The sequence below is a fragment of the Sinocyclocheilus grahami genome, unplaced genomic scaffold (genome assembly GCF_001515645.1).
Source record: "Sinocyclocheilus grahami isolate Dianchi unplaced genomic scaffold, SAMN03320097.WGS_v1.1 scaffold103.1, whole genome shotgun sequence".
NCBI classification, from domain to species: Eukaryota; Metazoa; Chordata; class Actinopteri; order Cypriniformes; family Cyprinidae; genus Sinocyclocheilus; species Sinocyclocheilus grahami.
Window position 1 is genome coordinate 771,356 of NW_015505282.1, and position 21,535 is coordinate 792,890.

Consider the following 21,535-nt stretch of genomic DNA (forward strand, 5'->3'; position numbering starts at 1 on the left):
TTAAGTTGTCATTTTATTTTTTTTATGTCATTTCGTAGTTTTTATTTTTTTTATATTTGTATTTTGGTTCATTTTTTTATTTTATTTCAGTTTTAGTTTTAGTAATTTGACTTTTGTTTTAATTTCAGTTAGTTGCCAAGGCAACATTAAGTGTTTTAAGTTTAAATTTTCCATCTATTGTTTCTATTTTATTTCAGCTTTATTATAAATTATCTATAGGAAATAAATAAACAAACAAACAAACAAATAAATAAAAGTTACACATGTAATTAAATAACTCAAAATTCCAAATGACTCAAATTATTTAATACATTAAATGACTTACACATTAAATACACTCATTATTTATTACAATATCTAATACTTTACATTAATAAGTTTGGAAATTCTGTAAATAATAAAAATATTCAGTGTTTATAATATTTTAGCTGATGATAATATTCAAGTTGATGATTAAATGTGCAATATGTCATATTTGTTATCATTTCATTTATTATTTGTTTCCAATGTATGTTTAAAATTTAATTCAACCAGATTTAATAAATTCAAAATGAAAATATTTAGAGAATTGTGTCAGATTCTTCTTAAACTTTTTATTCAAAGACAATCATGGTTTCACTACTTCCTTTTAAAATAACACAACATTTGTTGAGTAGCTAAAATTCTGGATAATCCATAGATAATCAATAGTTGCTTTTATGAGCAAAACTGTATGGCACTGATTAGCTGAATATTAATGAGGGCTGGATCACTGAATATTAATGAGGGCTGGAGCACTGAATATTCATGAATGACACAGGAGCCGCTCAGAGACGCAGAGAGAGAGAGAGAGAGAGAGAGAGAGAGAGAGAGAGAGAGAGAGAGTGTGTGTGTGTGTGTGTGAGTGTGTGAGTGTGAGAGAGAGAGAGAGAGAAAAGCTTGAGTTTACAAACTTTCCATCGGGACACAAACTTGCCGCAAAGTTACGCAGCGGAGGAATATCTCTCAAAACTCTCAATGCGGGACAACATCACATACACTTCTGTAGCTTTATGACAACTTTTTAGAGACTTTGAAGGACTTTCTTTTTTTTTTAAGTAGACCGAAACTACTTTTACCAAAGAAAGAAAAAATAGAAAAAGAAAAGGAAAAAAACCCCAGGGCCCAGCCAAAGAACTTACTACAGTTTCCAGGATTATTTTTTTAATCGAGTATTTTCATACGATTTTCGGGTTTGTGTATTTTTATATCGAACAAAATGAGCAGTAACCCTCTCCAGCCGTTACCGGGCCAGCAGGTGATCCATGTCGCCAAAGACCTCGACACGGATCTGGAGGCTCTGTTCAACTCTGTGATGAACCCCAAGCCCAGCAGCTCCTGGAGGAACAAGCATCTTCCCGAGTCGTTTTTCAGAGAGCCGGACTCGGGCTCGCACTCCCGGCAGTCCAGCACCGACTCCGGCAGCCTCCCGCCGCGTTGCCCGGTGGCGCACGTCCGCTCGCACTCCTCCCCGGCGTCCCTGCAGCTGCCCGCGGCGCTGGGCGCTCCGAGCCCCGGGAGACACCACTCTCACACCCGGCACCAGTCCTTCGATGTGGCCGAGGAGCTGCCGCTGCCGCCGGGCTGGGAGATGGCGTACACCCCCAGCGGACAGAAGTACTTCCTCAAGTGAGTGCTACTGCCTTAATTATGTGTGCATCGCCACATTCCTGCGTTACATTAGCGGAGCCATAAATCAGTTACTGTAATGGAGCCTATACGGGCTGATTGTGACCACAAAACCAGTCATAAGGGTCAGTTTTTTTGAAACTGAGATTTATACATCACCTGAAAGCTGAAAGGCATAGTTCACCCAAAAATGAAAATTCTGTCATTAATTACTCACCCTCATGTCGTTCCAAACCCACAGACCGTGCATCTTCACAACACAAGTTAGGATTTTTCTGATGAGATCTGAGAGCTCTCTGACCCTCCATAGAGAGCAACTGAAATGTTCCCAGGTCCAGAAACATAGTTAGGACACCGATAAAACAGTCCATGTGACATCAGTGGCTCAACTTTAATTTTGCCAAGCTACTAGAATACGTTTTGTGTGCAAAGAAAACTAAAATAATGACTTTATTCAACAATTCTTTTCCCCGAGTTACCGTCTTCCGCCATTTTAGAGAGTACCACGACGCAAAGTGCACACATGAGTCCTGGTGCGCTCCAAAATTGGGTGAACCAGCCCTTGAATAAATAAGCTTTCCATTGATGTGTGGTTTGTTAGGATAGCACAATATTTGGCCGAGATACAACTATTTGAAATCTGGAATCTGAGGGTGCAAAAAAATCGAAATATTGAGAAAATCATTAAAGTTGTCCAAATGAAGTTCTTAGCAATGCATATTACTAATCAAAAATTAAGTTTTGATATATTTACAGTAGGAAATGTACAAAATATCTTCATGGAACATGATCTGTACTTAATATCCTAATGATTTTTGGCATAAAAGAAAAATCAATAATTTTGACCCATACAATGTTTTTTTTGGCTATTGCTACAGATATACCCCAGCGACTTAAGACTGCTTTCGTGCTCCAGGGTCACAATTTACTTTCTCGCTACTTGATTCATTTACTTGTTTTATTTATAAAGTAACACTAAAAGTGAACATAAAGCAATTGTCGCTTTATTTCACTCATGAATAAACTAAACGTGAACATCGAACCACAAACAAAATGTGTTTTTATTATTTCACTTTTAAGTGTTTTATTTACTTACACTGATCTAGAAACATCACCGCATTGTTTTTAAAAGCAAGAAATCCCAAACAGGTTGTAATCTCTAAACCGGTTTCTGATCCGAATCAGTGCGCGTTTACACTGATGAAATCTATGCCGTCACGTTTAGCTTTTGTTTCGACCTATGAACACACTGGTGGGGAAGGCGTGGGCCAGAAACACACAAAACAGTATCTGGGTGTGGATCTGAAAGACAGAAAACACCCGGTCTTGCTTACTGTCATGTGCAACACATGTTTCTCACAGCAGGCCTATGATCAAGGCTCTCTCTCACCTTGATAAGGAGGTGTTTAGCATATCTCAGAGAGAGCCTATCTCTCAATGTAAATGTGTGTTTTGACTTGCGTCTCTGAAGGAATGAGACAGCTATTCTTCTGTGGCCCTGGGGACTCTGCTCTTATCTGATTCAGTAGGGTTGATTAGTCACCAGGGTTGTGATCACCTCGGTGGGGTGTCGACTGTCGACAATCAGATCACTGATTGTGTTGAGATGATAAACACTTTAATGTGGCAAAATCTTACGCCAATTCTCACCTACAAGTTAAACAATTAGTGGCCCACGTCTTTCCTGCTAGAAAGCCATCGGCCGCTCTTTGGGTTGTAGTTGTCCTGCTTGTGGATGAATGTGGATGGTTCTCAAATCTCAGTTTTACACTGGAAACCACGCGGCGAAGTAACACAGTACAAAAGTAAACACTTTTATTCACTGCGTATAGACCTGATAAAATGCAAAAATGTTAAAGTGACATAGGAAAACGGACAGTTTTGTCTGTGCATAAATAGCATTTGTTTAACATGTGAAGCAAACACTGGGCTAAATATTGCATTAGTATTAGCTGTATCAATTTGCATCAAAATACTGTGGACAACAAATTATATTTAGAAGTTCAGATAATTGTTGTAATTGTAATATGCAAAATAAATAAAAATACATGGAATAATTATGACTTTTTAAATGTTTTTGAAAGAAGCTTCTTCTGCTCATAAAATCTGTACTTATTTGATTAAAAAATACAGTAAAAACAGTAATATTGTGACATTATTACAATTTAAAGTATTTGTTTTCTATGTGAATATATTGTAAAATGTATTTTATTCCTTTGATGCGCAGCTGAATTTTCAGCATCATGACTCCAGTCTTCAGTGTCACGATCTTCAGAAATCATAATAATATGCTGATTTGCTACTCAAGACACATTTCTGATTATTATCAGTGTTGAAAACAGTTGTGCTGCACAATATTTTTGTGGACATGCCATTCAAAAGTCTGGTGTAAGATTTAAAAAAAAAAAAAGACTTCTATTCAGAAAGGATGCATTAAATTGATCAAAAGTGACAGTAAATACATGAATAATGTCACAAACGATTTCTATTTTTAAATAAATGCTGTTCTTTTGAACATTCTATTTGAGTCGTCAAAGATTCCAAGATTGATTCCATCACTATTTCAGCTGTGTGTCACAGGAATAAATTATATTTGAAAATATATTCAAATAGGAAACAGTTCTTATAGACTGTTATGCTGTTTTTAATCTGCAGCAAAAACATACGAAATATTCAATTCATTATTCCAAACATTTGACTGGTAGTGTAAATGCATCCTCTGTAAGGGAATTCCCATGCTCTTTTATCAGATTATATCAAGCAAACCCCATTTATATGGGGTCATACTTAAAAATGCAGTTTCGTAACTTTACAGATTCACGTCGATGCTTTGATGGTGTGTTAATTGTGAGGCTCATTTCAAATGGCTTTGGGCTGTACTGGGACAATCCGACTGCAGCTCTTCTCTCTTAAGTTCCCTTCCTTCTCTTACCCGAAACTCTTGGTGTGAAAGCCATAAGAAAACATGCCAGGGCTTGCCACACATTCAGCGGACACCTCCGCCACCAACAAAGCAGCAGACGCGAGCTTCACACCGCCCTGCAATTAAACAGTCAGGAGAAGCCAAGCGGCCTGTCAGTAATGATCAGCCTGCGCTCACATCCAGTCCCACCTCCGTCAATAAACGTGCTCTTCCTGCTAACGGCAAGGATGTCTATAGGATCCTTTCTTTTTCTCTTTGGAAGTTTGAAGTTTGTTGAGACTCAGGAAGTGAATATTTTGTACCGAGAGAGACTCTTCTTCGTTGGATTGTTGCAGCCGTTCGTTTGCCCCCACTATTAGGGCACACGTATCTCTTTCCAGCGTCACACAACCCCCCTCTTTCTGCTTCAACATCTCTCTGGATATCTTTGTTTCAACTTGCAGTTCAAGGCGCTAGAGCTCGGCTGTTTCTGCAGAAATGGTTGAGCTGATTGATAGCGAAGAGCTATTTCGTAATGCAATCTCATGAAAATTCGTGACTATTTTATGTGTTGCTGAACTCGTATGATCTGGTTTGTACGACCGACTGACAGTCATGCTTACTTTTTTGCTAAAAATCATACGGTTTTTGTGCGTTTTTAATCAAACCTGCATTTCTTCACCTAACTTCATGAAACAGGATATAATTAAAGGATCGCCCTCCAGCTTTAGTCCAAACAAGTGAGGCAAAAGAATTGAAGTGTTTATAGTTCTTTCTTCATGCAAAGGCAGTCTGTAATTATGCCTCATCTTGATGCCACATAAAACACGAGAAGCTCTTGCCTTCTGGCTCTGTTGATGCCTGATTTTTCTCCATTATGTTGAAGATAAGCGGTGAATAAGTTTTTATCGCTGCCAGCTCGCGTCTTACACAATGTTCACTTTTGTTTGTGTGAAACCTTTTTTGAAGTATGCTTTCTTTCTTTGCCTGGAAACATGAGATGCATGAATGTCATAAAACCTGCCTGCATCTCATATATTAACCCAAAATAAATAAAGAATAATAAATAAATAAATTAAATTATAATTAAGCTTATTTTAGATTTATCATTATATTTAGTACATTTTAAATGTAAAAAAATGCATTGTAACATTTTCCCCATTCCCATTATGGTAGTCCATAAAAATCCCATTCTCATCCACACTTTTTCTTTTTTAAATTCCCATTACTCTGTAATACAATGTTTTTACTGTTTTGTTGTGTTGTTTTGTTTTGCTTTGCTTTGCTTTATTTTGCATTGCTTTACTTTGCTTTGGTTTGTTTTTTTTGTTTTGTTTTGCTTTGCTTTGTTTGGCATTGCTTTACTTTGCTTTGGTTTTTTTGGGGTTTTTTTTGTTTTGTTTTGCTTTGCTTTGTTTGGCATTGCTTTACTTTGTTTTGTTTTGTTTAGTTTTGTTTAGTTTTTTGCTTTGCTTTGTTTTGCATTGTTTTGTTTTGTTTTGCATGGTTTTGTTTTGTTTTGTTTTTTTTGCTTTTGCCTTTTGTTTTTTGTTTTGTTTTGCTTTCCAACTCAACACAAAGACAGCACAATAAAAACTACAATTATGTATTCACTTTACAATTTAAATAAAATATTTTTCACATTACAGCAATGAGAATTTGTAGGGGAAACAATCGTTCAGTTTTTATGAAAATAATGTCCGAGTGCGAAAACGTAATTGTAAAGCTTAATTGTCATCGTCCAAAATATAATTTCTACACAAATATTTTTATATATATATATATATATATATATATTTGTTTTTTTTTAAATATCTTTTATATATTTGTATTATATCTTATTTCTAATAACATACATTTTAAATTTTTATTATTTCGTTATTTTGGAGAGAAATATAACCAGGACAGGTTTCGTGAGATTCACCCATATAAATGAAAATGTAGTACAGACTCTTTATTACCCTCCAGAGGTTATTATCAGTTTTTTTGATATGGCCGCTGGCAGTGATGATGCTATATTGGTAAATAAACTCCGAGCAGTTGTGGGTTTGATATATAACAGTTGCGTTGGAAGCCTGTGACGTAGAGAGAGAAACATTTCGCTTGATCCAACTCACTCTGTAAACGAAACGCGTCTGCTGTAGCAACTGGAGGTTTATTGAACAAAATCCTGCTCAACTGTTACTGAAATCCAGATGTGCTGTGTCAAGGAGACAGAAGCATTTTTTATTCAGAAGCATTACGTTTTGAAACACTTGTTAGCAGAGTTAGTTTTGGGTCCAGGCTGTGGGAAATGTTTATTAAGAAGTCATTACATTTATCCCCCTTTCATGGGCCGACGCGGTTTCTAGCTTGGCAGGGGTGAGCGGCGAAACAATGGCTATTGGGCCGCAGTGGCGTAAAGCGCCCCGTAATGGAATCTGTGGCTGTGCTATCTGTGCTGCAGACATAACACATGTGTTTGTGGAGATTCTCTCGGTCTGGAGCTCGAGAGGAGATGCTGGACTCTGGTGGCACGGGAGGCTCTGCCTCTTCCTGTCCAGCGCATGAATTGGAAAGTCATGAAGATCCAGTCGTACGATGCTGGTTGGCTGGCCCTTTCTTCTCTGCTGATAGCTGCCATCAAAAGACAAAAGTCTCTTTGTAGCCATGATTTTTTTTTTGAGTCACTTCAGGGCCTTGCGTGACTCGCAGATATAAACTGTATAAAAGCAATTAAAGTTGAAGGAAATGCCGTGTGAGGGAGCGCTGGACACCAGCGTCTTTGTAGAAATGGGCAGAAATAGAATAAATAGAGGTAAAAGAGATTTTACAGACTCGACTGATGTAAACAGATTGGCCTCTTACTGCAAGAAAATGTCACGTTGCTTGGACAAATCTAGATTAAAGAGTGATTCTCAGCATTTGGACATCAGGATAAAGAATATGACTAGGTCTTATATATTTACTGGCTAGATACTAGCAAAACAAACATTATTAGTGGTGCTCTGTTGCTATTGCTCATACTTAAAGTTTGGTATTTTGCTGTAAGCTGGATGATGCATTGCTTTTCTGAGTGATAAAACTTATAATTTGCACCTAGAATGGTTAAAGTACTCTATGATTTGAACTGTAGTGTTATTTGAAATTACATTTAAAGTTATTTAAAATGCACTAAATTGCAACTTCATTACACATATATTTAAATATATTACATAGCAATTTCAATAGAAATTAAATTTAAATGCATTTTAATTCAGCACTTTAACCATATTTCAGACAAAAGTATTATGAAACTGCATATAAAAAAGTCCAGTTGCATTTAACTGTAACACAGTTAGAACAGTTAGGACTAGTAGTTAGCAATCACCCAAGCAATATTATTTAATTGAATCAACCAATATACATTAATTTATACCAAACAAATCAATGTTTATGGGTTAAATCAGGTAGAGATAGCTTATTAAGGTAACAATTGCATTGTATTTGACAGTGTAGTCACACATGCTATACATGTGTTTTATTTGTACTCAGTAAGTCAAGCACATGGCGCTCCATTGAAGCAGTCAGTGGTATTGTGGTGTTTGCAGACAAAGGCCAGTGTTATGAAGTGCTCAGTAAGCTCATTGACGTCTACAATAACACTAGAGCTGCGTTTCACACACGGCAGCAGCTGATGGGAGGGCTTCTGGGCTCACACACATATCCTATACAGAAAAAGCATCTGTTATTTATGGTCCTCACAACTAGACAGTGTTCTTCTGCCTTTGTTTGAAGCCTCATCTTTACTGACTGTTTCAAAAGATCATCTTCTGTGCATTTCATATGCATAAACATAGACATAAACATTCACATACCATCAGTGCGACTGATTTTATTTACAGACAAGCAGGTCTCATCACACCAACGCAAAAATTTGGTCGGATCTTTTTTTTTATGTTGCATGCATGCAATTTTGTCTGTTCACACCAATAAACAGACAAATGAAAATGCGAATTCACTCTCTGAAAGTAGGCGGTGCTTAAAAGCAGAAATACCTCATTTCACAAAGCATTGCACAACTTTCTGACAAGAGACGAGAACAATTTTCGGATTTTTAGTGCCACCGCACCGAAGTAACCATTACCAAAAGCACAAATCTTATTGGTTGTCCAGTTTTCCTCCCAGTGAGATAGAAAACAGATTAAAAGACCTCTCGATAAAAAATCTGTCACATTGAGAGCATGCAAATGTTTGTAAACAGACACAATAACAGCCATTCATTCAATGTCAAATGTTTGTCAGACCGAAGTTTTGCAACAAATGTTTGTTTAAGAGACGCAAAATTGTATGTCTGCTTTTCTATAAGCGCCACCTACTGTCAGGGAGTGAATTAGCATTTTGTAAAGCCAATTGCCATTTATTGGAAATCGCATGTGAAATTGGACAGAATTTTCATGCCGAACAAGCTTGATTTTACGTGTCCTTCTATTCCAAAATGTGTAAGAACGCAATTCATAATGCAACACGAGCGCTCGGTTTATTTTACGCATTCGCAGCAATGTCACAGGAGAAGCTATTGTAGTCGTTAGTGTAAATTTATCAATTTACAAATTGACAAACTGTCATTGTGGAGTAACAGTTTGAGGAGAATCTAGTTAAACTAAACCGTTGACATGTTTATAGCTAGTTGCGTGAGTAATAACATGTTTAATGGAACAGTCGTTTGAAGGCAACTCTGTCGCGTGTTCTTGAGTAACGTGCAAGAACACGCGTGAACTATTTACAACAAGTGTTCATGTTTGTGTTTTTACTTAAGAGTATGTTTCTGACCTTTAAGGTGCAATCGTATTTACCGATGTTCGGCAAATTTTCGTTGCCAAAAGTCAGTCATTCCAACAGAATTGGGAATTTTGCATAAAGGTGAACGATATCCCATGCAGATTTCGCAACATTTGCTTGGTTTGGAAGCGAAATATGTGTGAGCAGACAATAGACCATAAAATTACAATTATTTTAACTTGAGTGCCACATTTTTAGAACGCCGTGTCATTCGCGAGACACTGAAAAATACATCACACATATGCGCCAAGAAGGTTTACATAGAAAAACAATGGAAAAGTAGCGCAATGGAATGGAAAAACGTATTCTTTGTCAACGGTCCCTTAGGGTGCAGTGGTTTATTTACCTTTACCTTTTTTGTGGAGCTGAGTCCTAACTTACACCATCACTTTAAACATCTGAAAACAAAGAACCCCTTCAAGATGGCTGATTTTCTCCATGGACAGTCTTATCAAGCAGATAAGAGTGTATCTCTACACTCAGGGCTTTGATTTCATTAATGCACGTCTGGCAGTAGAGCAAATAAAGAGTTTAACTTAACTAGGCTCTTCTGCACTGATCAGTCGATCGTCCAGATGCGTTTAGTTCGCGAGTAATGCCAGATAGAGGATGAAAGTGTTTTGACAGCGACTGCTTTGTGTACCGCGCCGCTCCTCTGAGCTCCATGCCAAAGTGTTTTACGACGTTTAAATAAAGAAGCAGGATTGTAGCTCTTCAGTGGCTCTTGTACACTGTGTTGCTGACCGTCAACAGACATCCCCTTCTGGGAAGACATCTGTAACCCTTTAGCAGGGGAGGATGGGAGATTTCCATGCACACGGCCCTCATATCTCTGGCAGTTTACTGAAAGTGACCTAAAGTACTGACTTGCCGGTACTTCATTTGCTAAGGCATCGCTATTGCTCCTACTTAAAGAGATAATTTACCTAAAAATGAAAATTCTGTCATCATTTACTATCATTAACCCTCATGTTGTTCCAAACCTGTATGACTTCCTTTCTTCTGTGAAACATAAAAACATAAAAAAATTACAATTAAAATCTCTCAGTACACTCTTAAAAATAAAGGTGCTTCAAAAGGTTCTTCAAGCGATGCCATAGAAGAACCCTTTTTGGTTCCACAAAGAACCATTTAGTCAAAGGTTCTTTAAAGAACCATCTCTTTCTTACCTTTTTATAATCTGAAGAACCTTCTTTTGCCACAAAGAACCTTTTGTGAAACAGAAAGGTTCTTCAGATGTTAAAGGTTCTTTATGGAACCATTTAGACAAAAAGGTTCTTCTATGGCATCGTGAAGCCCCTTTACTTTTAAGAGTGTACCTTTAGTCCACACATTTGAAGACAATGGGCTCCAGTGTTGTTTGGTTCTCAACATCCTTCAAAATATGTTCACTTGCCATGAAAGAAATGTTTGAGGTTTGGAACAACATGAGTGCTTTCCCTTTTAAGAACAATGATTTGAATAAACTTCTTACCCTTAGTCTTAAAGGGGTCATATGATGTTGCTAAAAAGAACATTATTTTGTGTATTTGGTGTAATGAAATGTGTTTATGCGGTTTAAGGTAAAAAAAACACATTATTTTCCACATACTATACATTATTGTTTCTCTATGCCCCGCCTTTCTGAAACGCGTCGATTTTTACAAAGCTAATTGTTCTGAAAAGCGAGGTGTGCTGTGATTGGCCAGCTATCCAGAGCGTTGTGATTGGCCGAATACCTCAAGTGTGTGACTGAAATGTTACGCCCCTACCATACTGTGATGCCTGCGGCAACCACATGTGCCGACCCCAGGCTGGACTCCACTTCGTCCACGGTGAAAGCCGATCCGGCAATCCACAGAGCGAAGTTGTTGTATTTCCTCAGCGACCAGCACGGATCAGCTCTAGGCATGACGAAGCGGATATCGTCCTCTTTTAGAAGACCAAACAAAGTAGTTTCGCTTTCACAACGAAGCACACAGCGCCTTCACGACATGGCGGCAGCAACAACAATACTACAGCGAGAATAAAAGTTAGGCCTTCTTTCTTTGCGTGAACATTTGGGCGGCATTATGCAAATCTTCCCACATCGTGACGTAAACGTGGGGGCGTGTTGGAACGAGCCATTTTAGTCTTTGCAAATCTTCTTTATGCACCAAGAGCTTGTAACACTTCAAAGAGAAAGGAAAACTTGAAATCGCATCATATGACCCCCTTTAAAAATTACTTTTCTAAGCGATCAGACCATAGGCGCGGGAAGTGTTTTTTTGTGTGGGCAACTGTTTAACTGTTGGGAATACAAAAAAAAAATCGGAGTGTCTATTTACACTAAGTGCAAATAGCCCGCCTTGTTGGCAGAGGCTATTTACAGTAACTCCGCCCACCAACGTGTGATTGGGCTAGTCAACATTTCAAAAGACGGTCATCAATCGTCAGATTCAGTGGCGTAGAGGGTAAAGTGTGTGTTATACTACGTTTGACGCGATCGACCCGGGTTCGAATCTGCCTTTTGGCTAAGTTTTTTTTCTCCCTTTTCAAATTTCAAATCACATCAGAAAAGGAAGGAAGTAAATAATGAAGGAAATAATCGAAAGGTTGAAAATAAAGTATCGGGTAGGTGTAGGGAGGGCTTTTGTCCCAATAGTGGCATCCATTTAATAATCTAAATTAAAATAAAAATTTACACTCAATAATTGCATACTGTTTTATAAAGTATTACAATGCTAAGGTGCAGATAATTGCCACTATTGGCAATAAGTAATTAGAATATCCTGCTATTTTAACATAGTATAAATAGAATCTATAGCTATTTGCACTTTGTGTAAATACTGTATATACTGTATTTTATTTTATTTCAGTTATATATATTTTTTATTTCAAGTAACGAAAGTTTTTTTTCTTCCCTCGTTTTAGTTCCAATTAACTATAATAACCCTGCTCATAAACACTCTGACAGCAGCACCTTATAATTGTCGCAACGTGTTTGGCATGGAAAAATGCTTTTTATGTTTTTCTTCTACTTTAAAACCTAGTTTAGTTTAGTTTAGTTTACTACTAACTTTCTTCAAATTAAATGGAACAATTCCGTTTTTGATTTGAATTTTGAATGATTATTCGTAGCTGTGCTTACTTTTACATTTGAAGTATTTTAGCAGTAGTTGTGTAGCTCTTCACTGTGATTGTTTTGGTGTGGATGCTGTCTGAGTTTTCCATGCGCTCTGTTTCTCTCTGCAAGGTATTTTCCATGTGCTTTGCTGCTCTCTGCACCCCTCTCCAATAAGTCTACAGGATACGGAGCTGCTCATTTCCTTCTGTTCATGAGAATAATGGCAGGAGGGACGCTCTGGGCAAAGTAAAAACAATAAACATGAATTATACACTTCAAAGAGCGGTTCAGAAGAAAAACAAAGAAAATAAGAATTACGTACCTCCAAAAAAGTTAGTTTACAGTTTTGACACCTGCTGTCTGACAGTGTCTTTCCATAGAAATTCCCCTCAGCTGTAGACCTGTGCTTCAACTTCACTTCTGCCTGGAATCACAGTTTTTACAGCCCAGTATATACTCAAAAATTAAATAATATATGTAAATAAACTATAATATGTATTTTTCCTGAAATATTTCACACAGAAATTACATTCCAGACCCATATGGTTATTATTAAAAAAAAAAAAATCAGGGAACATGAAAGCAGATGTTCAGTAGAATGTTCAAGCTGCTATTTTCCATATTCTCATGAAAAAGAAGTGCAGTTTAGCAAAATTCTGCTTACTAAAGTGCTTACTACAAATATCCTGTACTTTAAAATGAACATTGAATCATTAATTGCATGCTAATTGCAATTAAATGAGCTGCGTTATTGTTTATTTATATATTAAATGCAATTAGTTGACCGACTTCTGTAGAACCGTAGAAGAATAAGAGTAAATTTTTATGTGTAATTTCATAATTCTGTTGTCTTTCTTAATTGTAATGTACTTTCAAGGAGTCCTGATGATCTAAAATATATTTTTAGAAACTTCTATGGACTTCAACTAAAACGTGTAAGGAGTTGCAGTTTAGTAAATTCAAAATATATTCACTTTAATTGTAATATTACAAAACACACTGTTAAAATTAAAAATGTGCTTTAGTTTGCAGTCAACTCATCAAAATAGGTGTGCTTGCACAACAAAAGATTAGTAAAACATAATTTTAAATGTACTGAATAAAATGGTTAATTTGACATTATTACAAAGTGCACTTTTAAAAAGTCTACTTAAAAGTGTTAAGAAAGAGTGCACTTAAGTGTCCATTTATTTCATTTATATTATATTATATGTTTTTTTGTTTGTTTTATGCTTTTAAAATCTGTGCACATTCAGTACAATGAAGTCAAAAGGTTTGATGTTAATGATACCAACCAAACACCATTGACACCTCATATGTTCTTAAAAATAATAGCAACATGCTAGATTGAATATGCAGAAATGCAAATGTGATTTTACAGCTGCAGCCTCAGTTTTTTAACAAATCTTTGTGGCTGGTTGCTATGGTTGGTGGTCACATTTTTTTTATAATGTTCTGTTCTCTGGATATGAATAAGATAATAAGAATAATTTTGCCCTGTTTTATTGCCCACCAGGCAGAATTATCACTATCATTACAACCATGGTTGCTTGTGTTTTGTTGTCTTTTTACAGCCACACAACCACTGTTACATTTTACAGAAAGCATCTGCATGAGTTGATTGTGTTGGAAAATAGGTTCTGTTTGTTAGTCACCGCCCACTGAGTTGTGGGGGCGGAGCTTATCGGGACCACACCCCCTTCTAGACTTGTTGACAGACTGTGTGACAGACTCCTCCCTCTCACTGAGTCTCGGTCAGTTATGTGGATGCATTGTTTTCGGCGCTCCTCTAGCAGGGGCGTCTCATTGAGCAGCGAGGGGGGAATGTGTGTGGTCGCATTTGTTTTGGACTGGATCGGGGGCAGCATCAGCATGGGCCCGCCCCTGATTCCCAGCAGCGTCGCCCCATCCCGTATGATGCATTGCTGGATTCAGAGGGGGCTTCGCTTAAGCGTGATGCTTATTGTCGGTCTCTCCTGAAGGGTCTGGCATGCGTCTGATCTTTGAAACGCAATAGACGCCCATGCATTCCACTCACCACGTCACCGGCACGAAGGTGGGTGAGAAGAGGAGGAGAGAAAAGAGTCAAATTTGCTCCAAGTGGCTCCTCCAAAGAATACACATTCCAGGAGAGCAATGCCTTTATGTCGCTGCCGAGGAATCTGTATCGTCTAAAGAGCAGAGAGCGAGTTCCCAGGGGTTATTTTCTTTGAGTTTAATCGAATTTGACAGACCATTTAACGTGCAGCCGTCAAAGTTTCTAATCTGGTCTTGAGTCAGGTGCCGTCAGGGTCTAAAGTTAAAGCTGTGTAGCACACCTGCCAATGGAGAGTGAATTGAGAGAAGGTACTAACCTTAAATATGATGGCATACCAGCCACGAAAGAATTAAAACTATATTTATTTTATCCTTACGACAATGGAATACTTTGTTATTGTGCCTTGAGAAACCTCTTGTGAGCAAGAAGTGTAAATTCTTGCAAATTATATAATATTAATCACATAAAAGGCCACTTAAGTGACTTTCATGGCTGTTTCTTAACACACTTAAGTACACTTTCAAAAAGTGCACTTTGCAATAATATCAAATTCAGTGTTGAGGGTAACGCATTATAAGTAGCGTGAGTTACATAATCATATTACTTTTTTCAACTAACTAGTAAAGTAACGCATTACTTATAAATTAAAAAAAATATATATCTGAGTTACTTTTTCAAACAAGTAACGCAAGTTATTCTTCTGAAAGGGCCTTTACAGTTGCCAAAAATATAACTTTTTGTTCTTTGTTATTAAAAAATAAAGCCCATATGACAGAAAGTAACACAAAAGTAACTAAGTAATGTAATTAGTTACTTTTTTGTGGAGTAACGCAATATTGTAATGCATTCGTTTTAAAAGTAACTTTCCCCAACACTGGATTAAACGTTTTACTTTAAAGTACATTTTAAATCATTTTTTTTATGTTTTAATCATATTTTGCCATGCTTTAAAGGAGTACACTTATTTTGTTATCATGTAAAAATGCTTGATTATAATTTTCTCTTTCTAATTTTTCTAATATTGAATAACTTGTGTTATTCAATATTAAATTTAAAGTAAATGTATTTGCACTAATGTACTAAATTGCAATTTCATCATTACAAATGTGTAATTGCACATATATTTAAATGCATGACATACAAGTCGCAATTGGAATGACATTAAATTATATTTTAGTTTAGCATAAATGCTCGTTAGTACTTTCAGAAGTACGTTAGCCATATTTCAAAGACAATAGAATTATTAAAAGATATATAAAGATGTACTTAAGTGCTACTTAAGTATGTAAAGCACTCTTTAAGGTACTTACTAAGTTTTTAGTAAGATTTGTTGTTTTTAGTAAGTTTTTATTATATTTATTTAATTGTAAACTATAACAAATGTTCATTTAATTGCAAATAGCATGCAATTAAATGTCAGAAAACATTACATTCAGTTCACAATTAAGTATACACTTTTAAAGTATATTATTTCCATAACAACTACTCATTTTAAAAGTATCCTGATGTAGCCTATAGGCCTACTTCTCTGTTTCAAGGGACGTCATGATTTTGCTTGCAATATTTTCGTTTTGGTCATTTAATATTCCACATATGTGCTGCCTGCCGCATGATGTGTCCGAAAAACCCCCAGCTCTTGTTATTGAATGCACGCATGTCACAACAGATGTTTTCATTAGTAGCCTTTTTGTATGTCTTTGATTTGAATCACTTACATCAATAAGGGTTGGACGATCATTCTTAAGTTTCACATGATTTTAGTGTGAAAAAATGCTTGCTAATATATGTTATTTTCAACTTTACAGCATCCTAAAATGACTCAAAAATGATGATAAAACAATGTATTTGCACAGTGTTTGGTGGTAACCGACACACCACAAATGCTTCTGGTTGAGTTTAGTGTAAGTGGTATTGAAGCTGTATGGGTTTAACTTTAGCTCTGGGTGTCATGTGCTGCTGTGCCATGATTAGTAGATGTGTTAGATTCTGTAGATGTAATCTGTCTCTTACTCATTGTGAGCGTGGTTAAGCAGGTGTTGAACAGGTAATGCTGCATAACAGTGCACTGGAGGTTTCTGAGAGCCGTGCATGGGCCGGCCGATGCCTGAGCAGATTACCCCTTCAGGCACAGAGACACCTGAGCCAAACCCAACCAAAACCCTCCCCAGTATCCCAGGCCTCAGTAACCCGCTGGAGCGCCGCATAGTGTCGCTCTGTCTCAGATCGTATTCAGTTTTGGCTCATGTGTGGTCATGTCTGACAGCCTCATCACTCATTACCAGTGTTGGGGGTAAGGCATTACAAGTAACGCGAGTTACGTAATCAGATTACTCTTTTCAAGTAACTAGTCAAGTAACGCATTACTTTTTAATTTAAGTTACTACTCAGAATATGATGCAAACCTGCAATAATTAAATGTTAAACAACACAAATATGCTTTATGTATTTAATCCCATTCTATTTGCTTCTGACCTTCGATGATCCAGTTCAACCGTACTAATCAGCACAAATTACTCTAGGCAACATTTGTGTCTTTTTTATTGCTGAAGTGTGTTGAAATTTCTTCTTCTGCATTCTACTGTACGGACGTAAATGTACTTTCCCTTCAGCCTGAGGCTTGTTCATTTCACTTTTGGTGTGAAAAGGCTTTTATATTTGGCAAATTTTAAAAACAAACAAGCAAGCCCTGTCCAGATTTAAAAAGTAACGCAAAAGTAACGTAACGCATTACTTTCCATAAAAAGTAACTAAGTAACGTAATTAGTTACTTTTTTATGGAGTAATGCAATATTGTAATGCATTACTTTTAAAAGTAACTTTCCCCAACACTGCTCATTACTGCTCATTTGATTGTAATGAACTCTTTAACTAGAGATAGAATTGGAGATTAATTTATTGGTGATTAACACTTATTGGTGTTTCATAAATGAGGCATCATTTGGGATTGTGGGAATCACCGTTTTACAAGATTGTGTTTTTGGCCACTATTTCTTTTTCTTTCTTTTCTTTTACATGTTTTATGTTTTTTTTAGATCGATTTCACTGACAAATTAGCATTTTTATCATTGCCTCCAAAAGTTAACAACCCAAGTCAGTTCAGAATGTTTAGTGAATCTGTTTGACACATTCATTAAAAAGCGCAAATAAATTACACACATCAAGCAGCTTTTTTGCAGATTGGAAAGCTTGTAGCGCTGCAGTGCTGTTTTAGTCTTTAAAAATTGTGTTAACTATTTATTTTAAATTTAAGCAATAATCCCCGTGAAGCCGTGGTTTACAGTGAATTTATAACAGCTAAGGGGAGTTGTTAGAACTAAAACCCCCTTAGCTGTTATAAATTCACTGTAAACCATGGCTTCACGGGGATTATTGCTTTTATAAGACGGTTATTCCATATACGTAGTAAGGTTTCACAGAATAAAACAGAGCAAATAAAGTGTAATGATATTAATAAAAACAGTATTCTTCCACCAAACAATGTAGTTTCTCAGAAACAGTTGTGGTTGCAACAAAGTGGTTGTCAAGCAACACACAGAAGTAAACAAAGGTGTGTGTTTGTAGAGTATTATACAACAGCTTCAAACGCAGCTCAGCCAATCAGAATCAAGGACCGGAACTCTTCGTTTCATAAACAGTTTTATGTATATACTATCATTTTATAGATTTTGTAAGATTTAGATTTTTCTTTTAAGAAATTAATGTTTATTCATCGAGTATGCATTGAGTTTAAAAGACATTTATAATGTTACAAAACATTTATCTTTTACACTAGACTCTATACATGCTGAACTTTCTATTCATTTCATAATAATCAGAAATGTTTCTTGAGCAGCAAATCAGCATATTATGATTTCTGAAGATCATGTGACACTGAAGACTGGAGTAATAATGCTGAAAATACAGCTTTGATCACAGACATCAATTACAATTTAACAGATATTCACATAGAAAACAGTTATTTAAAATTGTAATAATATTTCACAGTATTACTGTTTTACTGTATTTTTAAAAATAAATATATAAATGCAATCTTGGTGAGCAAAGGAGGCTTCTTTTAAAAACATTAAAATATCTTACAGACCAAAAACATATGAATGCAAAGATTCTGTAAGATTTAGAAAACAAAAAAAAAAGTAGAACAGATATTCACATAGAAAACAGTTATTTAAAATTGTACTAATATTTCACAGTATTACTGTTTTACTGTATTTTTAAAAATAAATATATAAATGCAATCTTGGTGAGCAAAGGTCACAGGTCTTACAGACCAAAAACATATGAATGCAAAGATTCTGTAAGATTTAGAAAACAAAAAAAAAAGTAAAAAAATATCTAATATATTTGATTATAGAGTTAAAATGTTTTGCTTTTGATTTGTTTTTATGCGCATTTTGAAGTATCGCATCAGATGTAAATGCCATATTTTGGAAAAAAAATCCCTTAATTCGCAAAAACGTTTTTATGCTTGATTTGCTGAATAAATTCCTCCACGCACATCAAAAAAGATTTTACGCTATGGGACAGAACAACCTGACTAACCAGCGGACCGATCTCGTTGCATTTATGTACTTCTGTATAAGCATCTTACACGACTGCGTTCCCAAACAGCAGCGTCCACCTCCGAAAGCAATGACTGCATTTATTGTGTTTCATCTGCTCGCTCTGAGACACAAGTCATTTATTACATATGAAAATTATTATATTCAGTGGCTTCTCCTACTTTTCTTAGTGATATTTAGTGCCAGTTAATCAGGAAGTGACGATTTTGTTCTCTTTGACTCATTAGATGGAAGCGGTGCTTTATTCGCAAATGTTTTGTGCGATATTCCAGTTTTGTGCACAAGTGTTTCACATTAAATAAGATTGTGTCTTTGAGAATGAGAGTAACAAGAGAAACTTGGTCAAATGCCTAATGTATTTTTTTTTTTATCAAAATGATTTGTTATTAACCACGTGTAGTAACCTTTTTTAAAAAAAGAACAGAAAATAACAGAAATGGGAAAAAGATCATTGTGTTTTTCAGCAAAGTGGAGGCGAGTACATTAATTGAGCGAGCGAGAGAGCAGCCAATGGAAAGGAAAGTGGTGGGGTGTGTGTGTGAGAGCCAGAGTTCATTCCCATGTCTCCTGTAGGATTATTCACAATGAGCACTTTGTCCCGCAGACATGAGGCTAATGTGTGTCCACTCTTTATATTTGTACTTGCTCGGAGACAAGAGAGCTGACGAGGGGTTGTGTCAAGCGCTAGCTCTTTAGTTTTTTTGCGTCCTCATTGAATGTGGCACAGTTGGCCCAGCTTTACAGTCGGCTGGCGTATGGACACACTTATAAGACACTGTTGAGTTCGGGTTCTGGGTTTCCAGAGAATCAAAGCATTTGCTGTCTTTGATGGGGGAAATGCGTATTTTTATGCAGCAAAGTAGTGCGAAACGGTGTTTGAAAGAGCTGTCAGAGAGCCCAGCCCTCCAGCGCTCTCGTTCTCTCGGCCTCGTCCAGCTCATAAACATAACACGAGACACTGTGCTCTTTATCTTGGAGGGAAAAGGACGGATGGGGCAGCGGCGCTGGGACAGACTGTTTTCCACACACAGCGTTTTCCAGCTGAACTCAGAGTCCTGGCAGCCTCATGGAAAAGGGCTGTGATCATGCCTTTGGCCCGCTCGTAACCTTTAACTGACTTGATTTGAACGTTTACAGCTGCTGGGAATATTTGGATAGGTGGCGCTTTGCACAAAATGGCCAGCAACAGTGTTATTGATGTACTATTATAGTTTTTTATTAGCGCTGTCAAACGATTAATCGCGATTAATCGCATCCAAAATAAAAGTTTTAGTTTGCATAATATCTGTGTGTGTACTGTGTATATTTATTATGTATATATGAATACACACACATGCATGCATATATTTTGAAAATATTTACATGTATATACATTTATATTATTATATTATATATAAATATATTTAATATATAAACATAGCATATTTTTCTTAAATGTATACATGCATGTGTTTGTATTCATATATACATAATAAATATACACAGTACACACACAGATATTATGCAAACAAAAACTTTTATAGGTTGTTTGCAATCACGTGATTCTGATGACGCGCGAACTGCAGCTGGAGGGCAGGAAGTGATTTTTCTCCATAGAAATCACTAGCAGAAGCTCAAAATGCCAGTGTTTTACATTGTTTATGGATGCTCAAATCGGACAAACTGAGAAACCACAAGGAGATTTATCGTGTACAAAAATGTATTGCTCATAAGGGGGGAAAATTCAAAAATTTGACTGAGAAACGCTGGAAAAAGTGGCTTGTAAACCTGCGTCTGTGGTCGGGAGGAGCGAGGCCAGATAATGCTTGTGTGTGCAAATGGTTAATATAAGATAATAATACATTAAAATATGAATAAAGAAATATATAAATAGATACAGGGTGACACTGTCAGAATTCACTGAATGCTAAACGCTACACATAGACACGATGTAAATAAGATATTGTTTGCTGTTCACGGAATCATGAGATTGCGATAAATTGAAGTGAGTGACAGCTTTTTAGTGATTAACGTTAGATGAAAGCGCTATTTGCTCGCTTTCTATGCAGGCTATAATCGATTCAGAATTTAAATAAAAGTTGTTTTACATGCTAATTGATTATAGCCTGCCTAGAAAGCGAGCAAATAGAGCTTCCATATAATCACTAAAAAGCTGTCACTCACTTCAATTGATCACAATCTCACGATGTTATTTTATAATCAGTGAAGCTCTCTGAACTGCAAATAATATCTTATTTACGTGTCTACGTGTGGCGTTTAGCACTGAGTAAATTCTGAATTATATCTTTATAAATATCTTAATATATTATTATAGCCTATAATAACCATTTACACACACGAGCATTATCACACCAGCTTCGCTCCTCCCGACCGCAGACACAGGTTTACAAGCCACTTTTTCCTGCGTTTTTCAATCAATTTCTTGACTTTTCCCCACTTATGAACAACACATTTTCGTACATGATAAAAGCTCCTTGTGGTTTCTCGGTTTGGCCAATTTAAGC

At 36.4% G+C, this 21,535-nt stretch overlaps 1 protein-coding gene across 2 annotated transcripts in view; it reads left to right on the top strand.

The window, feature by feature from the left end:
• The first annotated feature begins 905 nt into the window (after positions 1-905).
• The window catches only part of wwtr1 (WW domain containing transcription regulator 1), a 53,910-nt gene continuing 33,280 nt past the window's right edge, over positions 906-21,535 (top strand). For both annotated transcript variants that reach the window (XM_016276514.1, XM_016276513.1), the window contains exon 1: positions 906-1,647. In XM_016276514.1, coding sequence (XP_016132000.1) covers positions 1,238-1,647 — 410 coding nt within the window. In that variant the 5' untranslated portion in view covers positions 906-1,237. The remainder of the gene's footprint in view (positions 1,648-21,535) is intronic.